This window comes from Lepidochelys kempii, chromosome 15, assembly GCF_965140285.1.
Source record: "Lepidochelys kempii isolate rLepKem1 chromosome 15, rLepKem1.hap1, whole genome shotgun sequence".
NCBI classification, from domain to species: domain Eukaryota; kingdom Metazoa; phylum Chordata; order Testudines; family Cheloniidae; genus Lepidochelys; species Lepidochelys kempii.
The window spans coordinates 17,886,113-17,906,006 of NC_136394.1; the positions used below are offsets into that span (position 1 = coordinate 17,886,113).

At 42.6% G+C, this 19,894-nt stretch overlaps 1 protein-coding gene across 12 annotated transcripts in view; it reads right to left on the reverse strand.

Moving 5' to 3' along the window:
* FBRSL1 (fibrosin like 1) overlaps positions 1 to 19,894 on the reverse strand; it is a 763,476-nt gene that overhangs the window by 6,881 nt on the left and 736,701 nt on the right. For 5 of the 12 annotated variants that reach the window (XM_073313631.2, XM_073313632.2, XM_073313629.2 and 2 more), the window contains 11 exons: positions 19,097 to 19,332; positions 16,730 to 16,780; positions 15,535 to 15,630; positions 11,347 to 11,418; positions 10,759 to 10,788; positions 10,113 to 10,184; positions 9,693 to 9,776; positions 8,588 to 8,720; positions 4,109 to 4,192; positions 1,633 to 1,716; positions 321 to 555 (listed from right to left, as the gene is read on the reverse strand). In XM_073313631.2, coding sequence (XP_073169732.1) covers positions 321 to 555; positions 1,633 to 1,716; positions 4,109 to 4,192; positions 8,588 to 8,720; positions 9,693 to 9,776; positions 10,113 to 10,184; positions 10,759 to 10,788; positions 11,347 to 11,418; positions 15,535 to 15,630; positions 16,730 to 16,780; positions 19,097 to 19,332 — 1,177 coding nt within the window. Of the gene's footprint in view, positions 1 to 320; positions 556 to 1,632; positions 1,717 to 4,108; positions 4,193 to 8,587; positions 8,721 to 9,692; positions 9,777 to 10,112; positions 10,185 to 10,758; positions 10,789 to 11,346; positions 11,419 to 15,534; positions 15,631 to 16,729; positions 16,781 to 19,096; positions 19,333 to 19,423; positions 19,585 to 19,894 lie in introns of all 12 variants that reach the window. The other 7 variants (XM_073313638.2, XM_078848970.1, XM_073313630.2 and 4 more) reach the window with 6 other exon arrangements.

The window sequence follows — 19,894 nt, forward strand, 5'->3', positions numbered from 1 at the left end:
TCTCATTCTACATGCCTGTGTATTACAGCTGTCTAATGAGAGGCACTTCGGGGATAGAGTCTACCTGACAAATGGCCTAGTGGCAGGAGAGGATGGACTTGTTCACCACGTTGCCACAGAGAGTGACATTCGAGGACGGTCTGTGTGTTTCGGTCTTGCCAAAAACATGCCTATGGAAGTGCTGAGTGGTGGAGAAGGCCTGTTGATGGCTTCAGAGCCTCACATCACTCAGCAGCAGATTTACAATTATACCGAAATCAAGGCCACTGGAGGGGGAGTTGAAGATTAAGGGGTACAAGAAAGTGCCCAAAGCCACGTACCTCTCTTTCTCTCTGTCATCTTTATTCAGTGAAAGATCCCTCTTCTCTGACTCCCGCTCCCGGTCTCTGTCGTGGTTGGTTACTGAGGAGCTTCGTTCGGAATCCCCTGGCTTAGGCCACTGTGGAGGTGTCGGGAAGGAAGGTGGGGTTCGATGGAGTCTATTCCATGGCTCGTGGGGATTATTAAAGCTCTGTAGGTTTGGACCGTCTTTGTGAGCAAAAATGCTGTTGTGAGCTAGAATAGTGGGGGGCAAAAGGGAACAGATTTTTTTCTCTCTTTTGAACAAGAGTTGAGAAATAATTCACACCAAATTATCCCAAATAAATTCTGTAAAGTGCCAATTATAACCATAACTATCCTTTCAAGGCTTCTCATTCTGGGCTCAGGGAAAGCTCTTAGCAGGAAGTTCTGACCACTTCTGATAACTGGTGAAAGACACAGCCGCTCTTAAGGCTGTTTGTGGGGGTAGCTTTAACTACAGATCTGAGTAACTCCTGCAAGGTAATGAGACCATTAATGCCATGAGAGATGATTCAGAATCGCCCAGCTTCTCCTTCTCTCCCCGCCACCATGGGATCCATCACAACCAGTGCTCACTAGCTCCCATCACGGATGTAAACTAAAAGGCTGCAGGTAATTACAGAAAATCAGCTACCTGCACTGGGGACTCGGGGCCCTGTTAGTTAAGGAAAGCACAGGTGATGGGTAGTTGTATTTTTTGTTTTTTAAACAGAGCTTGGCCGTGGTTCACACTCTCCTTTTAGCATGATCAGTCACTTGATTTTTGTCCACCAATCCAGAATTCATCCCCTGCTCTGCCTGAGATGCACAAGCATGCTCCCCTACGTGCGTCTGCCAAGCATGCCTCGCCTGCCAGTAATGTGCTTTTAAAGGAAAATCATTCTATATGTGGAACTCCATGGGAGTTGGCGGGAGGGGGTATGTCTGCACAGTGATTTAGGAGAGATATCAATGGCTGTTCTACTGCAAGTCTTCGCTGTTGAAGGGTGTCACTTTACACGCCAGTAGGGTAGCAGAGCTTGGCAGAGTTTCACGGCTCTGGCACCTCTAAGAGCACACAAGGCAACAATCTTGAGCGGTGAAGAGATGCAGAAGCACGGCTACTGATACACGCGACATGCAGAAAAGCTCCCACCGCAGAGACCTGGAAATCTTAGGTGCAGTGTTTTCAGATAGGATAATGGAGGTTAGGAAATAACTTTTTTAAAAACTACCACCAGCTGCTGTAAATATTAGCATGTGGCTTTTTTGGAAGGGATGTTTGTCTGCAGTAACCCAGCCAGTACTTACTCAGAGCATGACTGCCTAATCCTCCAAAGGCATTGCTGCCTAAGTTCCCAAGGCCGCTGAAGGTGCTTGACCTGCTAAATGGATCTGGAAAGGCAAACAGGGATTTAGCAGGCATTTAGCCAAGAATGTTGGAGAATGAAACGCACCCCTCCCCTTTTGAATGCTCTGAATCCACATAGGATTAGGTCAGACTTTAAGCTGATCCTCCTTATTGCAAGGTTCTTTGCACAGAAAATTCCCAGCATGTTAAAAATGGAGAAGGGATTCAGTGCTTACTAGACAAACAGATGCAGTCAACTTTTGTATGCCAGTCAGAGGGGAGCTAGAAGTTAAGTTCTAATAGTTGAAATTGGGGTGGCAGCTACTAAGCTACATGTAGCAACGAAGAGCTGTAAACTGGCATGAGTGGGCCTTGCAATAACCTTTTCAGGACATAAGATGACTGGGATATACTGATTCGCTCTCCAGCCCCTTTCCGAGCCTACTCTGGGTTCTGCACCATGTTACAGTGTAGACATCAATTTAAAATAAAGCTCTGACAAAATCCAGAAGCCTTGGTATAGGATAACAAAAGGCTCCTGCATTAGTAACCCTACACCTGAGAAAGGGCGAGGCCAGACACAAACACCACACTGCTGCTAGCTGATATTTGGGCAGCATTGGACAGTTAGTGGAGGAACTAAACGCAAAACCATTCTAGTAAGCAGGGGGCTGACAGCTTATGAGGACAAAGCTTTTTGATACAGATGAACTTTCTTTGCTCACTACTCATTACATTTCAGTTACCTTGCAACGGGAACTACAGGCACTTTGGTAAGTGGCCTGAGAGGTCATCTTGTCTCACTATCGCTTTTGCATGCACCGCTGTATTGTCTACTGTGTAACCTTTTCACAGACATAATCCTCAGTGAGTCACTACAGACATCCATCCCTATAGCACTATACACCTGGGCCTCTAGCACTACAAGTCCTCGTACAGAGCCACTAGCCGCAGTGACACTGGGAGCGCGAGTGTAGACTGGGGCTATTGTCTGTCAGCCACCTGGTTTTTTAGACCTGCTCTGAGTCCGGTTAGATGAGCAGTTGGCTAAAATGCCGGAGAAGGGTCTGCACTAGCGCTCCAACTAGGGAAAAAAGGCTGGTGTAGAGTCAGCCTCAGAGGACTGTTTATCCTCGCTCACTAGTGAGGAAGTAGACCCCAGTCGTAAGGCCTTGCTAAGCCAGGGCACTAAGTTCCCTCACTACACTGCTACCATTGAATTCTGACCAGACCTAAAACATCTTAAACAACAGACAAGAGCTGGGTGAACACTACAAAGTTTTCCACAAATACATCCATTAGAATTTTTACACTAATTGACTCTGTGTTTGCACCCTACTCTTGTACTGAATATTAGGGTGACTCATTTGCAGAAACAGTAAATTTTAATTGAGTGTTGGAAAAAATTCAAAGAAAACAAGTTACCATGGGGTTTTTGCCCTGGAAATTGAATTCGAACAGGTCATCATAGGGCATATTCTGTTCACTGACTGGATGAGAGTAAGGGCTTGACAACACATGAAAGTTAGTACAGAATAAGGTAGGGTGTGAATTTAAAGTGGAATGGCCATTCCTGAATAACACTGATTCTGGAATACAAATGTCTTTTTTTTTTTCCAAATGATCTTAATCCACTTTGGAAGTGGATTATGCAAAAAAACAGAAAGACATACTTATTCCTGAATAACTCCATGAGTAGAAAAACCCGTATTCTCAAAACTACCCAACACAGCTTGAACTTTGAGTGATATTATGAACTGCTCATGAGCACTATATCGAAAAAGGGAAACTGATTTTGTGCATAATTTAGAATGAAGAAATTTTAGAAAATCAGGGTCTGCTTCCAGCCAATTAGGGGAACAGAAAAGCAAGCAAAATATATTGGGTAATTGTTCATCCAGCTCTAATAAAAAACCCAGCCAAGAACTTAATAGGTGGGAAGGGATGTGGGAGAAACACATTCTAACTTATGCTTTGTTTGAGACATACTTTGCCAATGGTTGGAAGTGCTAAATTATCCTTTTTCTTTTGATCACCTTTTGATAAGCTTTCTAATTTCTAATTATTTATCCATCTAATGGCACAAATCCTTATTGTTTCTTTGAGCCCACTACACACACATTTAATTGTACAGAATGGAATAAACCTTTACATCAAGATGTAAGTGAGCACCCACAATAGCTTATCATTCATGGAGTTCCATCTTTCTGAGACTCTCCATCCATTGGCAGTGGAGGGATCTACTATGGCTGCTGACCTTAGGAAGTAATTTGAAGGTGGAAAAACAAAGGGTGTGATGGAGGAACAGATTCCTACATAGCTTCTGTTTCCTGTGGGGGATTAAACCCCACCCCTCAGTGCTATGGTATCTCAGACACGGCTGATCCATGGAATGAATTACATAGAACAATAAATGTGAAAGCAGGGTGTACTTACACTTACCTGCCAAATGGCTGGTAGGCAGGAAGCTGCTGTGATGAGGTGAGGGTCCAAAAGGGGTGGTGGCTGGATGTGCAGCACCTGTGGCAACAAGGGAGTGATATGTTTTTAGTCCAGTGATGGGTAAGTGTTTAATATGAAAAGTCGAAGCTCCTGTCCATCGAGTCCACTAGGTAGATACAAAGGCATGGGACATACACCACAGAGGTGGCATCTGAAATCTAGCAACACGAAGAATTTCTTTCCCTGTTCCCTAAATCAGGGCAAGACAAAGGGTGATCGAGAAATCTTGCATAAAATTTACTAATTCTCTGAAAAACTCTGATCTTGATGCCTTTTTATAAAAGATTCATGTAGCATGGTCATTTATTTCACGGCATGTAAACTGGGCTGGGTCACCCAAGGTCACAGAGCAAGACCGAGACCATTCTGAACTGGGACAGCTGCTGGCGTGGATGCATGTGAAGCAGCACTTTGTGATGGGCACATTGGGAGCACAACACCCATCATCCCTATCCCGGGTATCTGTCTTGAGGTTCCCTGAATGCATTGAAAATGTTAAAGATACTAACTGGACAGCAACTGGATATCGGCCTTGAGGTTCCCTGAATGCATTGTGTGTTGCATTTTGAGACTAGCGTTAAAATCACATGAGGTCCCCCTGCCCATTTGTTGTCAAGTTTGGTGACACTGTCCACTGCCAGCTGGGGAGCTTCACGCCAGACTTTGCTGAGTTGCTGGGATTCAAGGCTTCTGGGGCCTTGTCTATGGTAGAAAATATTTCCTAAAATTTCCCATCATGGCTAACGTTAATTCAGCTCAACTGGTGGTCTCAGTGGTGGGAGACCTAGCTTATATAAAGGCCCGGGTGGCTGCCAGCATTTTAAACACTAGGTTGGGTAGACCAGCTCCATGCAGGGTTAGATGACATGCTGTTTAAAATGCTGGTGACCAGCTGAAGCCCTGCCTGTGCTAATATTCCCATTATTGTGCTGAAATGCTGGGAAATTCTTTAGACAATGGTTTAATGTAAATATACCCTCCTGCCTTGCTCAAAGGAAACAAAAACATGTCTACCTCTAAAAACAAGCTCCCCCATCTCCACATTTCATTATGAACTAATAGGACTCCATCAGGCAATGACAGAACCGGCACTTTCTTGAGACCAGCCTTAGCTGTACCCAGAATTGACCAAGAACTAAGTACAGCCTTCAGATGCAGTGCTTTATTGCTAGCTTTTCTCAAGTTGCATTGTAAATGTAGTCAATAAAAAGTTAACTTTCCCCCCTCCATTAAGATTGGAATAAGAAGTAGAGTCTGTCTGCAGCACCTGGTACCAACATGGCCCCACAGGGATGTGGCACTACGAAGAGTCACATGGGTAGTAACTAAACTTCAGAGCAGAAACTGCTACCCAAACATGGCCAATCTCCACCTCCCAAACCAGGACACGGATGTACCTATCCATTATCTGTGGCAGGAACTGATGCATAAAAGATCAATGTTAAACAGAGTGCTGTGTCCTGAACATGAGCAGACTTTAAAGCCCCAGAGACACGCGAGTCCCACACCAACTTGGGCACGACAAACCTAAGCAGCCAGAAAATGAATTAAGGAAACTTAAGAGAGACCACAGCAACGAAACCTGAGGTTATCTATAAACATTCCAACCGCTCCACTGCTTCAAGATGGATGGAGACTGTCATCTATCTAATCCTTTAAGATTTCAGAAGATGTATAACGGATGGTAGATTTCTTCAAAGGAGATGGCTTACAAACTCAACTACACGGGCTGATAATAAAAAATCCTCTGGAGAAAGCCAGGAGAAGCACTGTGGGCTGTCAGGTAGTTATTAAATATAACGTCTGCCAGGCAGCTGAACATCCGTCCTGAAGACAGGTGGCCCTAAGATAACTTATGTCTCCCACAGTAACAAGGCAATGCAGCAGAACCAATGATTCACACCAACTACGCACTTGTTCAATCAGGTGAAAAGAATGCCTCAGATATTGTAGAGTAAAAGATTTATTTATCCATATATTACTGCTGCAATGTTTGTTCACTCTGCTGTTCTCTGATAGCACACTTTACCTAGATTTACGGTGTGATGGCTGTTGTGATTAATATACTCACAGACTAGTTGCTCTAAGGTTATTTATCTCCAGTTGAAGTAAAGGATTCTATTAATTTGCCTTCTCTAAACAAATCTATTCCATGCTACTTCTCTTCTTGCTTTTGTTAAGAGATAAGCTTGTCGTTATTAAATCATTAGCGATATAGATATTTCTCAGGCATGCTTGCTTCTTTAAAGAAATGTTAAAGATACTAACTGGACAGCACTGTTGCTGCATTTCTGTTTATGACTGCAAACTGTACTATAATACAGACCTCCGTGGCAAAACCAGAGATCATGCGGACATCTTTAAAAACAACAAGGGTTTGATTTGAAGATAGTGGAAGGAAAAGCAGCTCCCATAGTTAAAGTATTCAGTATGTATACACATACACACATAAAGACATCACCATAGCATCTGGGCACCTGTTTAGAGACCTACATATGCAAGGTGGCATCGTACAGCATAAAAATTGTATAACGGGCACATTGCTTATGTGTGGTGAAGCCACCAGTCACTCGCCCTTTGTAATTCACTTCCACAAATCATTGCACACAGACAAACAGGTCCCAGTTATGCAGCCTTCAACAAAGCTGGTATTTGAATCTCAACCTGATGCTGGGTTAGTTTTCTTTTTAGGATTTGGGAAAAAATTCATGCTACTTTTAATCATATGAATTTTAATGGGGTTACAGTGGGGATGAATTTGATTAAACTGGTCACAAATATACACAAGTGATACTGCAACCCTATGCTCTTGGGGGGAATTCTGTTCCAAAAAAAAATAAAAATTCTGCACACAATATTTTAAAATTCTGCAAAATTCTACATATTTTATTTGTCAAAATAAAACAATATAATCACACCAGTTTCAATTATTTTGGTAATTTATTTCAAAATACCTGTCAACAAGTATGTCTGCAACAATACAGACAACAAAAAAGATTCCTCCAGAAGTAGAATTAAAGACACCCCTACGACAACCCAGTTCCTGTTTCTGTTATGCTTTTGTTGGGTGCCTCAGTCTGAGTGTGTCACACGTGCCAGCTGGGCATATCTTGGGAGAAAACTACCCCCCAGCACTAGGCAGCCCAGATACTTGTACCCCCGAGAGCCCAGAGATCCAGAGAGAGATTCTGGGTCCTCGGCTTGTATGGAGTTTCCTGCACACCACCTCCTTCCTTCAGTACATGCTGGGAACCTCCAGCTCCCGGTCCCTCTTCCCACCGCCCCCATCAGTGTCCTGTATTTGCGAGCTAGAGAGGCAGGCTCTGCTGGGTCCAGCAGCCCCTAGTGGCAGCCAGCAGCTCTGCAGCACCAATTCTTCAGAGAAAAATGAAATTCTGCATAGAACATTAATTCTGCACAAATTCTGCATTGTGCAGTGGCACAGAATTCCTCAGGAGTAATCCTAAAAACAGAGTAAGGTGAGGAAATAAAAACACCATGTAAATTACCCACTAGTTAATTATATAAACTAAAATTGTATTCTGTCATCCTATCCAAGTGCACAGCTTTCACTGACTGCAGCTAGAAACTGCACGCCTCGCTCTGGGGGCAGACTTAGGTATCTAACATAAGGAAATAGTCAGAAGTGGGCTGGGGGAAAGAAGGACCGTAGGGGGAGAAGAGAGAGCATATTCTGCAGCTGGAAATCTTCCTGAATATAAAACAATAACCATACACAGTAGAACATCAGAGTTGCAGACTGTTTCAGTGACAGCTACTGGGAAGAATTCAATGTGGATTATATGGTATTTTGGTATAGGGGAAAAAAAAAGATTTTAATGAAAAATTGTCAGCATTGAATTTTTATGTTTTCTGTGATTTTTTTAAATCAATTGTTACTGAAACTTTTTGTTCTCAGAAAACCACGTTTTCGGCAGACAAAAAACAAAAATTTGGGGGAGTACACAGCATGGACAATTTTAAAAAAACAACAGAAAATGGATCAATTTCAAACCCTCTGCAATGGAAACAACTTTGAATTTTTTTGGAAAATCATTTTTTGACCAGCTTCATATAGCATTTTAATCCGGCATGTGGAAAACTAAATTAAGCGCCAGCTGGAGAGACCCAAATTCAAGAAGCAATTCCTATCAGAGTTTACTGTAATTTGTCATCATCTCTTGCCTTATGGGGTAACATGTAGTTCCATTTGGACTGAAACAGGAAGACCCAGCAGAATAGACGGATCTGCTCTAAAAGAATAGTTTACCAATATTCTCTAATATTTTCAAACCATTATGCAGACTAACATATTGTACTGCTATAATTGTTGATTCATAATAGTAAAAGGAGAAAACACATGAAATCCATTGAGTGCGTGACATTTCTGCAAAAATGACTATTCTCTCTTACCTGTCGTGGAAAACAGAGGCCTGGCAAGATCTTGTGGGTAATGGAATCCTGGAAAAATTCCAGGGGCAGGAGGTCTGCTGAACAGGTCAAGTTTACCGCCTATGTCTAGCTTGTGGGGATCCAGCTGCATTTGCTGTCAAATGATACAAGAACAATCTCATTATACATTTCCTTTCTTTATGGGGAGAAAAGAGAGAGTTCAGGCTCACTGCTGCTTAGTACTGCCAGGGAGAGTTAGTGAGTATGACAGCAGTGTCTCTGGTCACATACCGTAGTCATGGTCTGACAACATCTATAAGGCCATTTCACTCCACAGCTTCTCAGCTGCCTGCCTCATTCACATGAATAAGGTCTGAAGTGAGCTCTTAGCCCCACAGCATACACAGCGGAGCATGCAACATGATACACTAAGTGCACTGCACCCTAGGATCAGTCTGCAGTCTTGACCTGACAAAAAACATTCCACAGGCTGAAAGCTACAGACAGAACCAGAAGCCTTAAGAGTCGACGACAGAGTTCTGTGCTTTGTTGCTCCAGTTCAGAGAGAGCGAGAGAGACTTTTGCAGACTATTCCTTTTCTACAGCTAGTAAACACCAAATGAAAGGAGTAGGGGGAGAGAAGAGATGTGGAGGAATGAAGAAAACTGCCTCTGAGACTCTGGATGAGATTTTTAACCTTCTCCTAGAGTATGCCAGGCTACTAGCAAAGAGCCAGACTGATACATTGACAGACTTCACCTATGCTGAGAAAATAAGTCTTTCTAAATGTACAGCTGAAATGATATTTTCACTTACTAAAATTTACATTGGCCATTTTAATGGCATTAATTAAAAAGCTCCAAGGGAAAGCAGTAAATATTCATTATTAACGGGACAAAAACTACAGTGGGAGCCATGAAAAAAAATCACGATAGAGATTGTTTTACTGTGGTGGTATCTGCTATTCTAAGTGTAGGCACCTGACATGGGGAATATTGAGTTTGTAATGGCACCCAATGTACCTAATCTTATTACCTCTTCAGTTTTTAAATTCCCTCCCATCCCCCCACAGAATCAAAGAAGAAAACCCATCCACCTCTGACACAGTAACTATCATTCTACTCGCCTGCTCTATGTTTTGTAAAATGTCCTTCACCGTATCGGTCATTTCATTCTGAATAGGATAATACTCCATATTCCACAGGAGGTACTAGTGCAGAAGGGAAATGATATTAAACATGTATGCTTCGTAAAAAGCTGGATCTTGGGCAAAATTACCCTCCCCCTCCCCCTCTTCTCAACTTCCTCTGGCTTCATACTTAATATCTGCTGTGTGTTTTTGCTACCATTCAACCCAATTTCCTTGCCCTCAGACAAACGTAACAGTTTCTGCCAGAGATGTTAAAAGTTTGAAAGCCTTAGTTAATCTATTCATCACAAGCTGAAGCGTCATCACTAGTATTCTGCTTCCTGCTCATTAGTCACTAAAATTTAGCCTTTAATAAGCCAGAAGACTTGGCTTCATTGACTAAACTGGCTCTGTTACCTTTATCTTCTGCTGGTGATGGTAGATCTGCCAGGCAATCTGTACGTGAACTGCACACCACTTCCCAGGCTTCTGCAATCAAAAGGATAAGAATGTAGCTTACTTTAGCGCTTATGGTCTACAAACATCTGATATAACCACTTACTTCCCTTTCTTTAAAACTGTTAAAAGCGAGAGAGACTAATTGCTAAGTTGGCAGAGGGAGGTGATCAACATTTTTTGGTGTCTTGAAATTGTTTAAATGTAATTTTTTTTTTTAAATAAAGGGGGCTTGAGAAGCAAGGTGTGATATTTTTCTAGTTTCATTACCAGCGCCGATTGGGAGTGGCGGACGTCAGCATTCAGAGTTGACACCTTGGGCTCCAAGAGCCATTCTTTGTTCTTTCTGACTTATGTATCACCACCCGAAAAAGCCACAATAAATGGCATGAAGAATATTATTACATCTGTTAACTATAAGTTTCATTTGATTACCGTTCCATGCAAAACAAGACTGAGTTTTACCCTGAATGATATTCCTCAGCTGCAGCTGAGAGCGAACTATTACATGTTTCTTCAAGTAAAGGATGAACATAAGACTTAAGTTTCAAAAGCATGTGGACTGTACTTAATAAAAATGTACAACCTCCCCATAACCCTTACTTACTCGTACTGGCGGTCTATAGGGGTCAGACACCTATGAAGAAAGCAAAAGTAAAAATTAGAGATTTTTCTGAAACTGGCCAATATATGGAAGGGTAGGGAACTTCCTTCCTCTGAACAAATGAAAACATACAGGAAGGCATTGTTCTAGAGAAGTCCTTTGTGGCACAGGAAACCCCAAAAGGCTTAAGAGAGGAGTTTTATTAAAACTTGTCTCTTTCATTTCTTGCACCAAACACAACAGGATTTTATGACAGATAAAGCAGTTGCATGCCAGCAACCAAACAGTGCCAAGGTTTTTCAGAACCAAGTAATCCTCCTACAATGGAGTGCATTAAAAACTGCTGCTCTCTAAACAAGGCTAAGAGGAAAGAGCTTAAAGGGTTTCCCACTCCACTTCCGGTGGACTTTGTTTAAATGAGTCCGTAAATCCCCCTGCATTCATGAACTGTTGGAGGTTATTGCCATAACAGCACATTCAATCTCCCAAGGCTAGTTCTTTCTTGAATGGTATTCTCTTTATTATAAACAATCAAACTGTTTACTGGAATTAAAGGAAGTGTAAAAGAGAAGTTTCAAATTGTTGCTTTACCCCCGGAGTCTTCTGCAGAAGAGTGTGGTGGACTGTGCCAGGTCTACCTGCTACATCAATTGGATTTGAAGTCTAAAAGAAAAGAAAATAGCATGAGTGACACTGTACTGCAGCACACTTAATATCTGTAGCTGTAGTAAATGGCATTAATTAGTCAGTGTTTGTACTGTGCTTTGACATGCATATTGCTATATTAGTGCTAAATGTTCTCTCACATTGGCTCCCAACTATGTTTAATGTCATCTATTAGTATTTAGCAGTGGTCGCACCTGCAGACCCCGCTGAGATCACAGCTCTATTGTGCTGGGTGCTGTACAACACGGTAACAGAGCCCTGCCCCAAAGAGTGTACAGTCTAACTAGACGAGTGGTGGAAGAGGAAACAGAGGCATGGAGAGATGAAGTGACACGCCCAAGGTCACACACCGCTTGTCAATGTCATAGCCAGGAACGAAACCCATGTTTCCTGAGTCCTTGTCTAGTGTTCTGTCCACTGGGTCAGCCTGCCTCTCTGAGCCGCTAGAAGACACAATGGCTAAAATGCAGACAGCCCACTATAGTAGCATTACCATGGGTAGAACTGCGCAATTTTATGAAAAAGAGCCTAGGGCAGTCATAGCTTTAGAGGTAGGTATGGTAAACCCTAGAGTGAGCTTAGTAGGTACTTTATAACAATACTTTCCCAACTTCTTTTCAATTGATTTATTCTATTGTTTCCTCAAGGAGGATTAAACACTTGGCCCTGGTCTACACTGGGGTGCGGGGGGTGGGGTTTCCGACCTCAAATACGCAATTTCAGCTACGCAAATAGCGTAGCTGAAGTCGGCGTATCTTAGGTCGACTTACCTGGCCCTGAGGACAGCGGCGAGTCGACCGCTGCCACTCCCCCATCGACTCCGCTTCCGCCTCTCGTGAGCTGGAGTTCCGGAGTCGATGGGGAGCGCGTTTGGGGATCAATTTATCGCGTCTAGACGAGACACGATAAATCGATCCCCAATAGATCCATCACTGCCCTTAGACTGTAGAATCCCAGTTACTACTCCTCCGTGTTGCCATTTGGATTTTCTCGGTTCTAAACTAGCTCACAGAGCCCTCCCTTGGAAGAGAACCCCAAGAACTGGAATTATACGTAAACAATCAGTCTTTGATTCCCCAAACAACTTCACCTGTTGCTCCCAAAAAGCTGAGTGCAGAGAGAGCTTAGGTCTAATACCCTGGTTGGCTGCTTTACTCAGAATTTACGTCATGTGACTGTAGATTCCAAACAGCCAGGTTTTAGGAGCAATCAATGAATGTAGGGTTTTTTTGTTTAGTTTAATTTTCTCAGGTCAAGTTGTTAAAACTGTCATTTATTTTAAAGACGATTCTGAATTGTCTAAGTGAAGAAGCACACTCCCCTGACAGACCTGCATTCAAAGGGCTCCTAGGGTCTCGGTGAGCTGAGGTTTAGGGAGGAAACAAAAGTCACAGCTATGATACAGTCAAGAGTCTTGAGATCACAATGCATTAATGATGGTGTGTCATTCTGTCTTCCTTTCCCCTGAGGACAGATGTGAATGCTTCCTCCAGCAAAGGAAATTGAATACTTTTGACCTTTTCAAGTTCTTAGCTTGTGAGAATGGCTTTTGGGAAACTCGCTGAGAAGTTTATAGTCAGTCTGCATTTATGTGAGTGGCTTTATACACCAGGCCTAAGGCAAGTGACATGGTAGGCATGGGGAGACAAAAGCAAACCCTTTGCTTTGTAGGACAGGGAGTGCTGAATTCATTTTGCCAGAATCAAGCCACTGGTCTGTCCTAATTATCTAGAATTTAATCCAATAGCTTGGGAGGAAGATAGAGGGGGGGAAAAAAAAAAAGAGGTGACAGTAACTTGTGTGGCTTCACCCAGAGGCTCAGCTCCATCTCCTCTATGGAACTGGAAAAGAATGTGACAAGTTGCAGATCAATTTTTCATCTCGTTCATGTCCCTCCAGATGTTAGCTTCCATGTAAATACAGCACTGCCCAGTACCCATACCATGTTCCTGATTAACCACTGCAGCAGACTGTGATCTTGTGCAGTTTAACCTTGAACTAGTGAGTGTTCTATGTATTTATCTCTAAAATAAATTAAAACCTAGTTACATAGTACTTCGAACTGCTTAGAAACGTGAAAGACCTGTGCTCACTACTTCCTTTTTACTGCAGAACAGTTTCTCTGTGAGTCTCACAGTATTTTACAGCAAGATGGTATTATAAAGTTTGGTAAAGAAGATGAAAACCAGAAGAGCACACTATCAGTGTATCAGAGGTTGTCTCATTATAGGCAGTCTTGTAGCAAAACTGTACTGTCTTTTGATGTCAGAGGTATTTTACAACAGTGTTAGTTCCATAGGGTTTGTGCATCTCTTTCAGATGAGATGTAAAACTGAGGCCCTTACCACTTGTGGTCATTAGAGATCCTTTGGAGTACTTCACAAGAATAGGAACATTAATCGTGGTGTTCTGGCCAAATTCCAAGCTAGGTAATTACATACTTCATTCCTAAATTCCACCCCCTGCCCACCCTTCCACCTGGATTTAATTGGAGAACTTATTCTTCCATTCCTGTACTTAATTTGTGTAATGTTCTAGTTGAGATAGGTCATTTATTATGGATTCTACACTATTTACAAAAAAAGGCTCACAGAGGCTTGATAAACCTCTGAAAAGTTCCTTCAGCTTCCATTAAAATATCTTGTGAAGTCCTTAATCATAGTGGTAAGTAGTTATTCATTCCCAACAACTTCATGTGAGTGACTGCTTACCAGTGCAAGTAAATGCACACCATGACCCTAAGTTTCTTGCTGGTCTGTTGCAAAACTGATCTTCCAAATGCAAACAGTGCATAACACACACAGTGCTGGTTCCTGAAGCCCTTTAATAAACAGCGATTCCGCAGATCATTTCTTATCTCTCTGCAGAGATGTGTTTAGAAATGACAGGAGATCTATAAAACCCATGTCACTTAGCGTGTATAAACACGCTTTATCACAAGACTGAGTGTCACTTTTATAAGAATGTCATCAATAATCTCTGTGTACTATGGATTTTTTCTCTTGGAATGGATGTAAACATTTTCAGTACATTTTCTAAATTAAAAAAAAGAACATTAAGTTTGAAAAAAGTATGTGCCACAGAGTGTTTTTTTTTTAAAAGTTAAAATGGTGAAATTTGCAAATTTTGCCAGTCTGCCCTAGTTATAATAATGCTTTGCAGCTGTACTCTGTCTTTCATCCAAGCATCTGAAAGCACTTTACAGACATTAAATAAACCTCACAAAACCACTGCATGGTAAGTATGTAATTATCCTCATTTTATAGATGAAGAAGCTGAAGTGCAGAGGGGTAAGTGACTTGCTGGAGGTCAGAAAGCGAATCAGTGGCAGAACTGGGAACTGAATGCCTCACTCCTGCTCTAACCACTAAAAAGCATTCCACTCTATTGTTCCTGTACTTTGATAGTCAGTTTCATCCCCACAGCTGGCTGCTATCTAGCTGGGGGAATGACCCCTGTGCATGAGTCTGTTTAATTTGCAAAGTGCTTTGGGATTCATTGGTCTGTATTAGAACTAATTAATTTATTTGACCCTGAGTTTCTGCTTAGCTAGCTTTGACTTAGGGCATGTCTACACTACAAAATTACGTTGACCTAAATTACGCTGGCATACAGCCGCTGGCATACAGTAATTAAATCGCTTTTGTGTGTCCACACTATGCTCCTTGTGTCAGCAGTGTGCGTCCTCACCAGCAGCGCTCGTACAGATTGTACTGTCAGCAGTGGGCACTGGGGGATGGCTTCTGAAAGCGAGTAACAGTCGATGTAAGCAACGCATCACTACATTGACACTGACTATGTCGCTCACAGAGGTGGAGTTACTAAACTAGCGTAGTGGGGCAGTTATGTCAGCAGGAGCTACATTTTAGTGTAGACACTTATATAATTAGGTCGACGTAAGCTACCGTGCATCGATCTAACTCTGTACTGTAGACCAGGCCTTAGACTTCCATGTGAACAACTGCACTCCTCTCTAAAGAACAACCCCTGGGCTCCAAAAGCAGCTGAGCTAGTCGAAAAGGTCATTCAGATAATCACCGTAAGTACAATTCTGATCACAGTCTCCCCTCGAAGAACAACGTCTGTGCTAATGCAACAATAATAAATTTGTACCTTCGGTTGAAATGCTCCCTGAAGTGACCCAAAAGGTCCTGAATGTGGAAGCATCGGTGGCATTCCAGGCATTGCCGGAGGATAGGTTGGAAAGAACTACAAAACAAGAAGACAAAATGAACAACAGCTGAGGCAGGAGCTAAGCCTGTCAAACACTGTTACAAAATTTTTAAAAGCCAAAATAAAACGTGAAAATTTGCAGATATGATGCATTTTATTGTTAATTTCGAACACGGTGGACTATATAGAATTTGCTGTATTTTTGAAACAGATAAAGGATCAACCTCCACCTCATTCTCTAGAAATGGAAAAATATTGTTTTGCTTGACTATTTTGGAATAGAAATAGTAAATCTATAACTAATCAATCCTTTTTTAGAAATGAAATCGCTTCATTTTACAAAGCAAATATCAGCCCTGGATATATAGTCTGCTATTACAGAGTAACTGTACAACATGTACATAGCCTGGTGAAAGTACTGTATTAAGATTTGCTTGGGCCTCTCCTGAACGCAGACTGTAATAAGTACCAAAAATGTGGAGAAATGGGGAGCAGGATGAGGCCACTAGTCCCACTTTGGATATGTCTACATTGCAATAAAAAACTCACAGTACCAAGTCTCAGAACTGGGTCAACTGACTTGGGTTCATGGGGCTCGGGCTCCTGGACTAAAAATTTGCAGTGTAGACATTTGGGTCAAAGCTGGACTGACATCCATCCTCCCTGCAGGATCCTAGAGCCCAGGCTCCAAGTTGAGACTGAACATCTACGCTGCAATTTTTAGCCCTGCAGCCTGAGCCCCATGAGCCTGAGTCAGCTGACTTGGGCCAGCCACTGCTGTGCCACGGGTCTTTCATTGCCATGTAGATGTACCCTTTGTCTTGTGAGAACACGTGTGCTCTGTGGCACTGCATTGTGTGAAGCTCTGATTGCACCGGGGCTGCAGTAATCCACACTATGAGAAATCTCTGTGCACTCCCCACCTTCCCAGGCACGGCAATTTAAAACTAAAGCAAAGAAAATGCAGAAGACAAAGTTGAAAAGGACAAGATGTTACATTTACAAAAAATTCAAACACGAATAGAAAAACTAGGTGGATGGACGAATGAATCGAAACCGCCATCTGTATCGATTAAAGACATTCGAGCAACGCAGTAGTAAGCGGAAGCATAAACAGTGGAACATCAGCACTCACGTTGGAATGTCGAAAGTAAGGGTTGTCTAATTTGGGAGCGTACTTGTCAAACTGGAAGTAAAAGAGAAAAGAAAAGTTGAGTTTGCGTTCCACAACACACAATGAAACCAGATTTCTACATGCATAAGTGAATCATGGCCCCTTTGTACAGCATTTAACAGAACATGAGAGACTGACTATTCCACACTCATTCAGGAGGGAGTGACCAGTTCTCCCAAAGCTGTTGAGTAGCAGCGGTAAAGTTATAGCACCTGGTTGTGTACCAGCCCCCGAAGTGCCTCTCTGAGTAACAAACTTTGCACAAATTGGTCCCCTCCTTATTATCAAGAGAGACCTCTGAATTGGAACACTCACTCCATCAAAAAATGTAGGGAAGTTGTTCCCAGATCCAAATCTGGCATCTCTCTCGAATGAGCTGAAGTGCAGCACTAAGTTAGAATGCTGGGGAAGTTTGGATTCTAATCCACATCTTAATTCTGCAACTTTGGCCCAGCTCTAATTGTCAAATTAATATAAAAACAAAATACAAAATATCTAGAGCAGCCAGCAATTTCCCCCTCCCTGTTGTATGGGCAATGCCAATATGGTTAAAATAGCTTTTTGGAAAGGGCCCCAGGCATAGAGATCATTATATTAATCTCCCCCCACTCCTAAAAAAGTAGAGGTTCAGTGCTCACTGGAGAAAGCCTGACTCTGAATGCCCCCAGCCTCTCAGCATGGGGCTTTAACACCTCCACACACGTGACCTGGGTCCCATATTTATTTTCACCAGCATTGGTTCTGAACATCTTTTGAAGAAAATAATGCATATGTTAATCTTTGAACAATAAGTATTATGTTGGGGACCAGAGAGGGCGAGCGATAGTGAGCAAGGACAACCCTCCCCCCCCCCATGCTGTTCATTCGGCAAGTCAGCTGCTGTTACACGCTATCCTACGTGCAGGAGAGCAGATATGTAATTTCATTAATTACAGTTATTACTGGAGCCATGTACCCGCCAGTGTAAATACCATAAATTACTAAACACATGCAGCTGGAGGTTTCAACACTCCTCTCTGGCATTAGGGTTAATAAACCTGATTTAGTGAAATATAAGATGATGTGAGTAAAATACAACAAAAGAGCCTTGCAAGCTGTTTTCACTAGAAAGTCTGACATCAACAGGGCGCGGGTGGATGGGGAGGGAGCTGTCAGCGGGATTAGATATTAGGGTTCTCAAATAACACACCAGGTTTCAAGGAATGTTTAGAGGGTTGTTTTACACAGCAGAAGAAAAGAGAAGAAGGTATTTGCACATGGCTACGCTGTGCAAGCACCTGGGGCTCAATTTGGGGCGGGAGATATTACTTTCATTGTTCTGTCGCTAAGCGGATTATCACTGAACAACATCGTCATGCAACTCACACCAGGAAAGAGAAGTGAGAAATATTATTTCCCATGAATCCTTGGTAGTTTTCTCCAAATGTTGCCTTTAATGGTTATTGCTCAATTTTGCCAGTCCTAGTAGAAGAGGACTCTGTATGTTTTAGATGTGGCATGCAATGGAGGAAGAACAAGTTGAATTCTGCTTTTTCAACCTAACAAAATAATAATTGCCAGGGACATATGGAGAGTGTGGTTACAAGAACTGACAAAGCTGGTTTATGCCAGATACTCTAAGATTTTGTTAACAGCATCAGAAAATCCCCATTGTGTTACAAGCACTGTCAGTGAAGAAATGACAAAGCTTATTCAATGGCCAGAAGGTTTTGTTCCAGAAGAAGAGTCAGCCACATATAAATTAGTGTTTGCTGACCAAATCAAATAATAAATACCCAAATTGTCTACTGGACACAGTGTGGGGAAGTAGAAAATAAAATGAACATGACAACACTGAACTCAAACAGTGCAAGTTCTGAGTTACAGTAAGAATGGCAAGCAGACCTGCATTATAGCTCCAGGATAGAGTCAAATATATTGTTCCACAAAACCTTTCTTGACATTTTATTTTATATTAGAAACCTCTATTCTTGTGATATCTCTGTGCATGTGTGTGCATGTGAAGGAGCTGAGCCAGCTGATGCAGCTCCAAGGATGGGTTGTTAATCTAAACAAAAGTACAGAGCTGACAGTTTACCATGAAGGAGAGATAAAGGGGGCTGAGAACCGCACACAACAGTGTATCTGTTTATTGGTAGAAGCACAAGGGAACTGTGATGATAAATGTTCTTGGTTCTGAATGGGAAGAAGAACATCCTTCAAGAATGGAGGGGCTCAAGTCAGGAGCAGGGCTTCTTGGGGGACAGGGGAAGCCGGTCTGAAATAAAGAGGACTGATTTTGGTACGGTGGGTTAGGCTTTTGCCCCAAGATTCTTTACTTATCCTCACATTTTGGGCTGGGGTATGCACCATGGGAGGTGCAGAGGGTGGCATGAGCGGCGTCTGGGGTAAGCTGGATGGAAAAGGAGTGAATGTGTGTTGGTGGGTGTGTTGGTGCTGGTGGGTGTGTTGGTGCTGGTGAAACTCCGCTCTCAGCAATGGCACCGGGCCAAGAGAGGCACCGGCCCGGTCCGAACTCTGAACCAGAAACCGGTTGTTCAGCTCTTGCCTGAGCAGCTCATGATCTAGAGGAGAGAGAGAAAAAAAAAAAGACACAAAGGCCCATCGGCCTGTGAGTTCCACAAAGACATAGAAGAAAGAGAGTCAGATATTCACCTGGCATTCCCTGTTTCTGCAGGTCATGCTGTGGTGGTTTTCTACGTGAGGACTCATTGGTGGAGGTAAGAGAGATGCCTGTGACAAAGTACCAATCAGAATCCCCGAATGAGGCTGGCAATACATGATTGGTTGGTTGAATGATATCAACAGGCTGGTATCTAAAGACAAGAGAGAACACCATGAGTCATCACAGCAGAAAACACAGTGGGGCTTCATAAAGCATAAACAAGCTTGCCCCTCCCCGCTCCCCCAACCCAGTCACAAATACTGAGGTTAGGACACTTTAAAAGGGACACTATCAAGTTAAAAAACACAACTGGAATGACTCCCTTTCCTCCCAACCCACAACAGATTCCCCTTCCCTAGGCTACAACCCCACTTTACATTATCAACACTGGAAGAATTCTAAACATCTCCCCTTTTTCTGTTTTTGGTGCATTAGCCTCAGCTGTGACAGTGAAAAGAAAC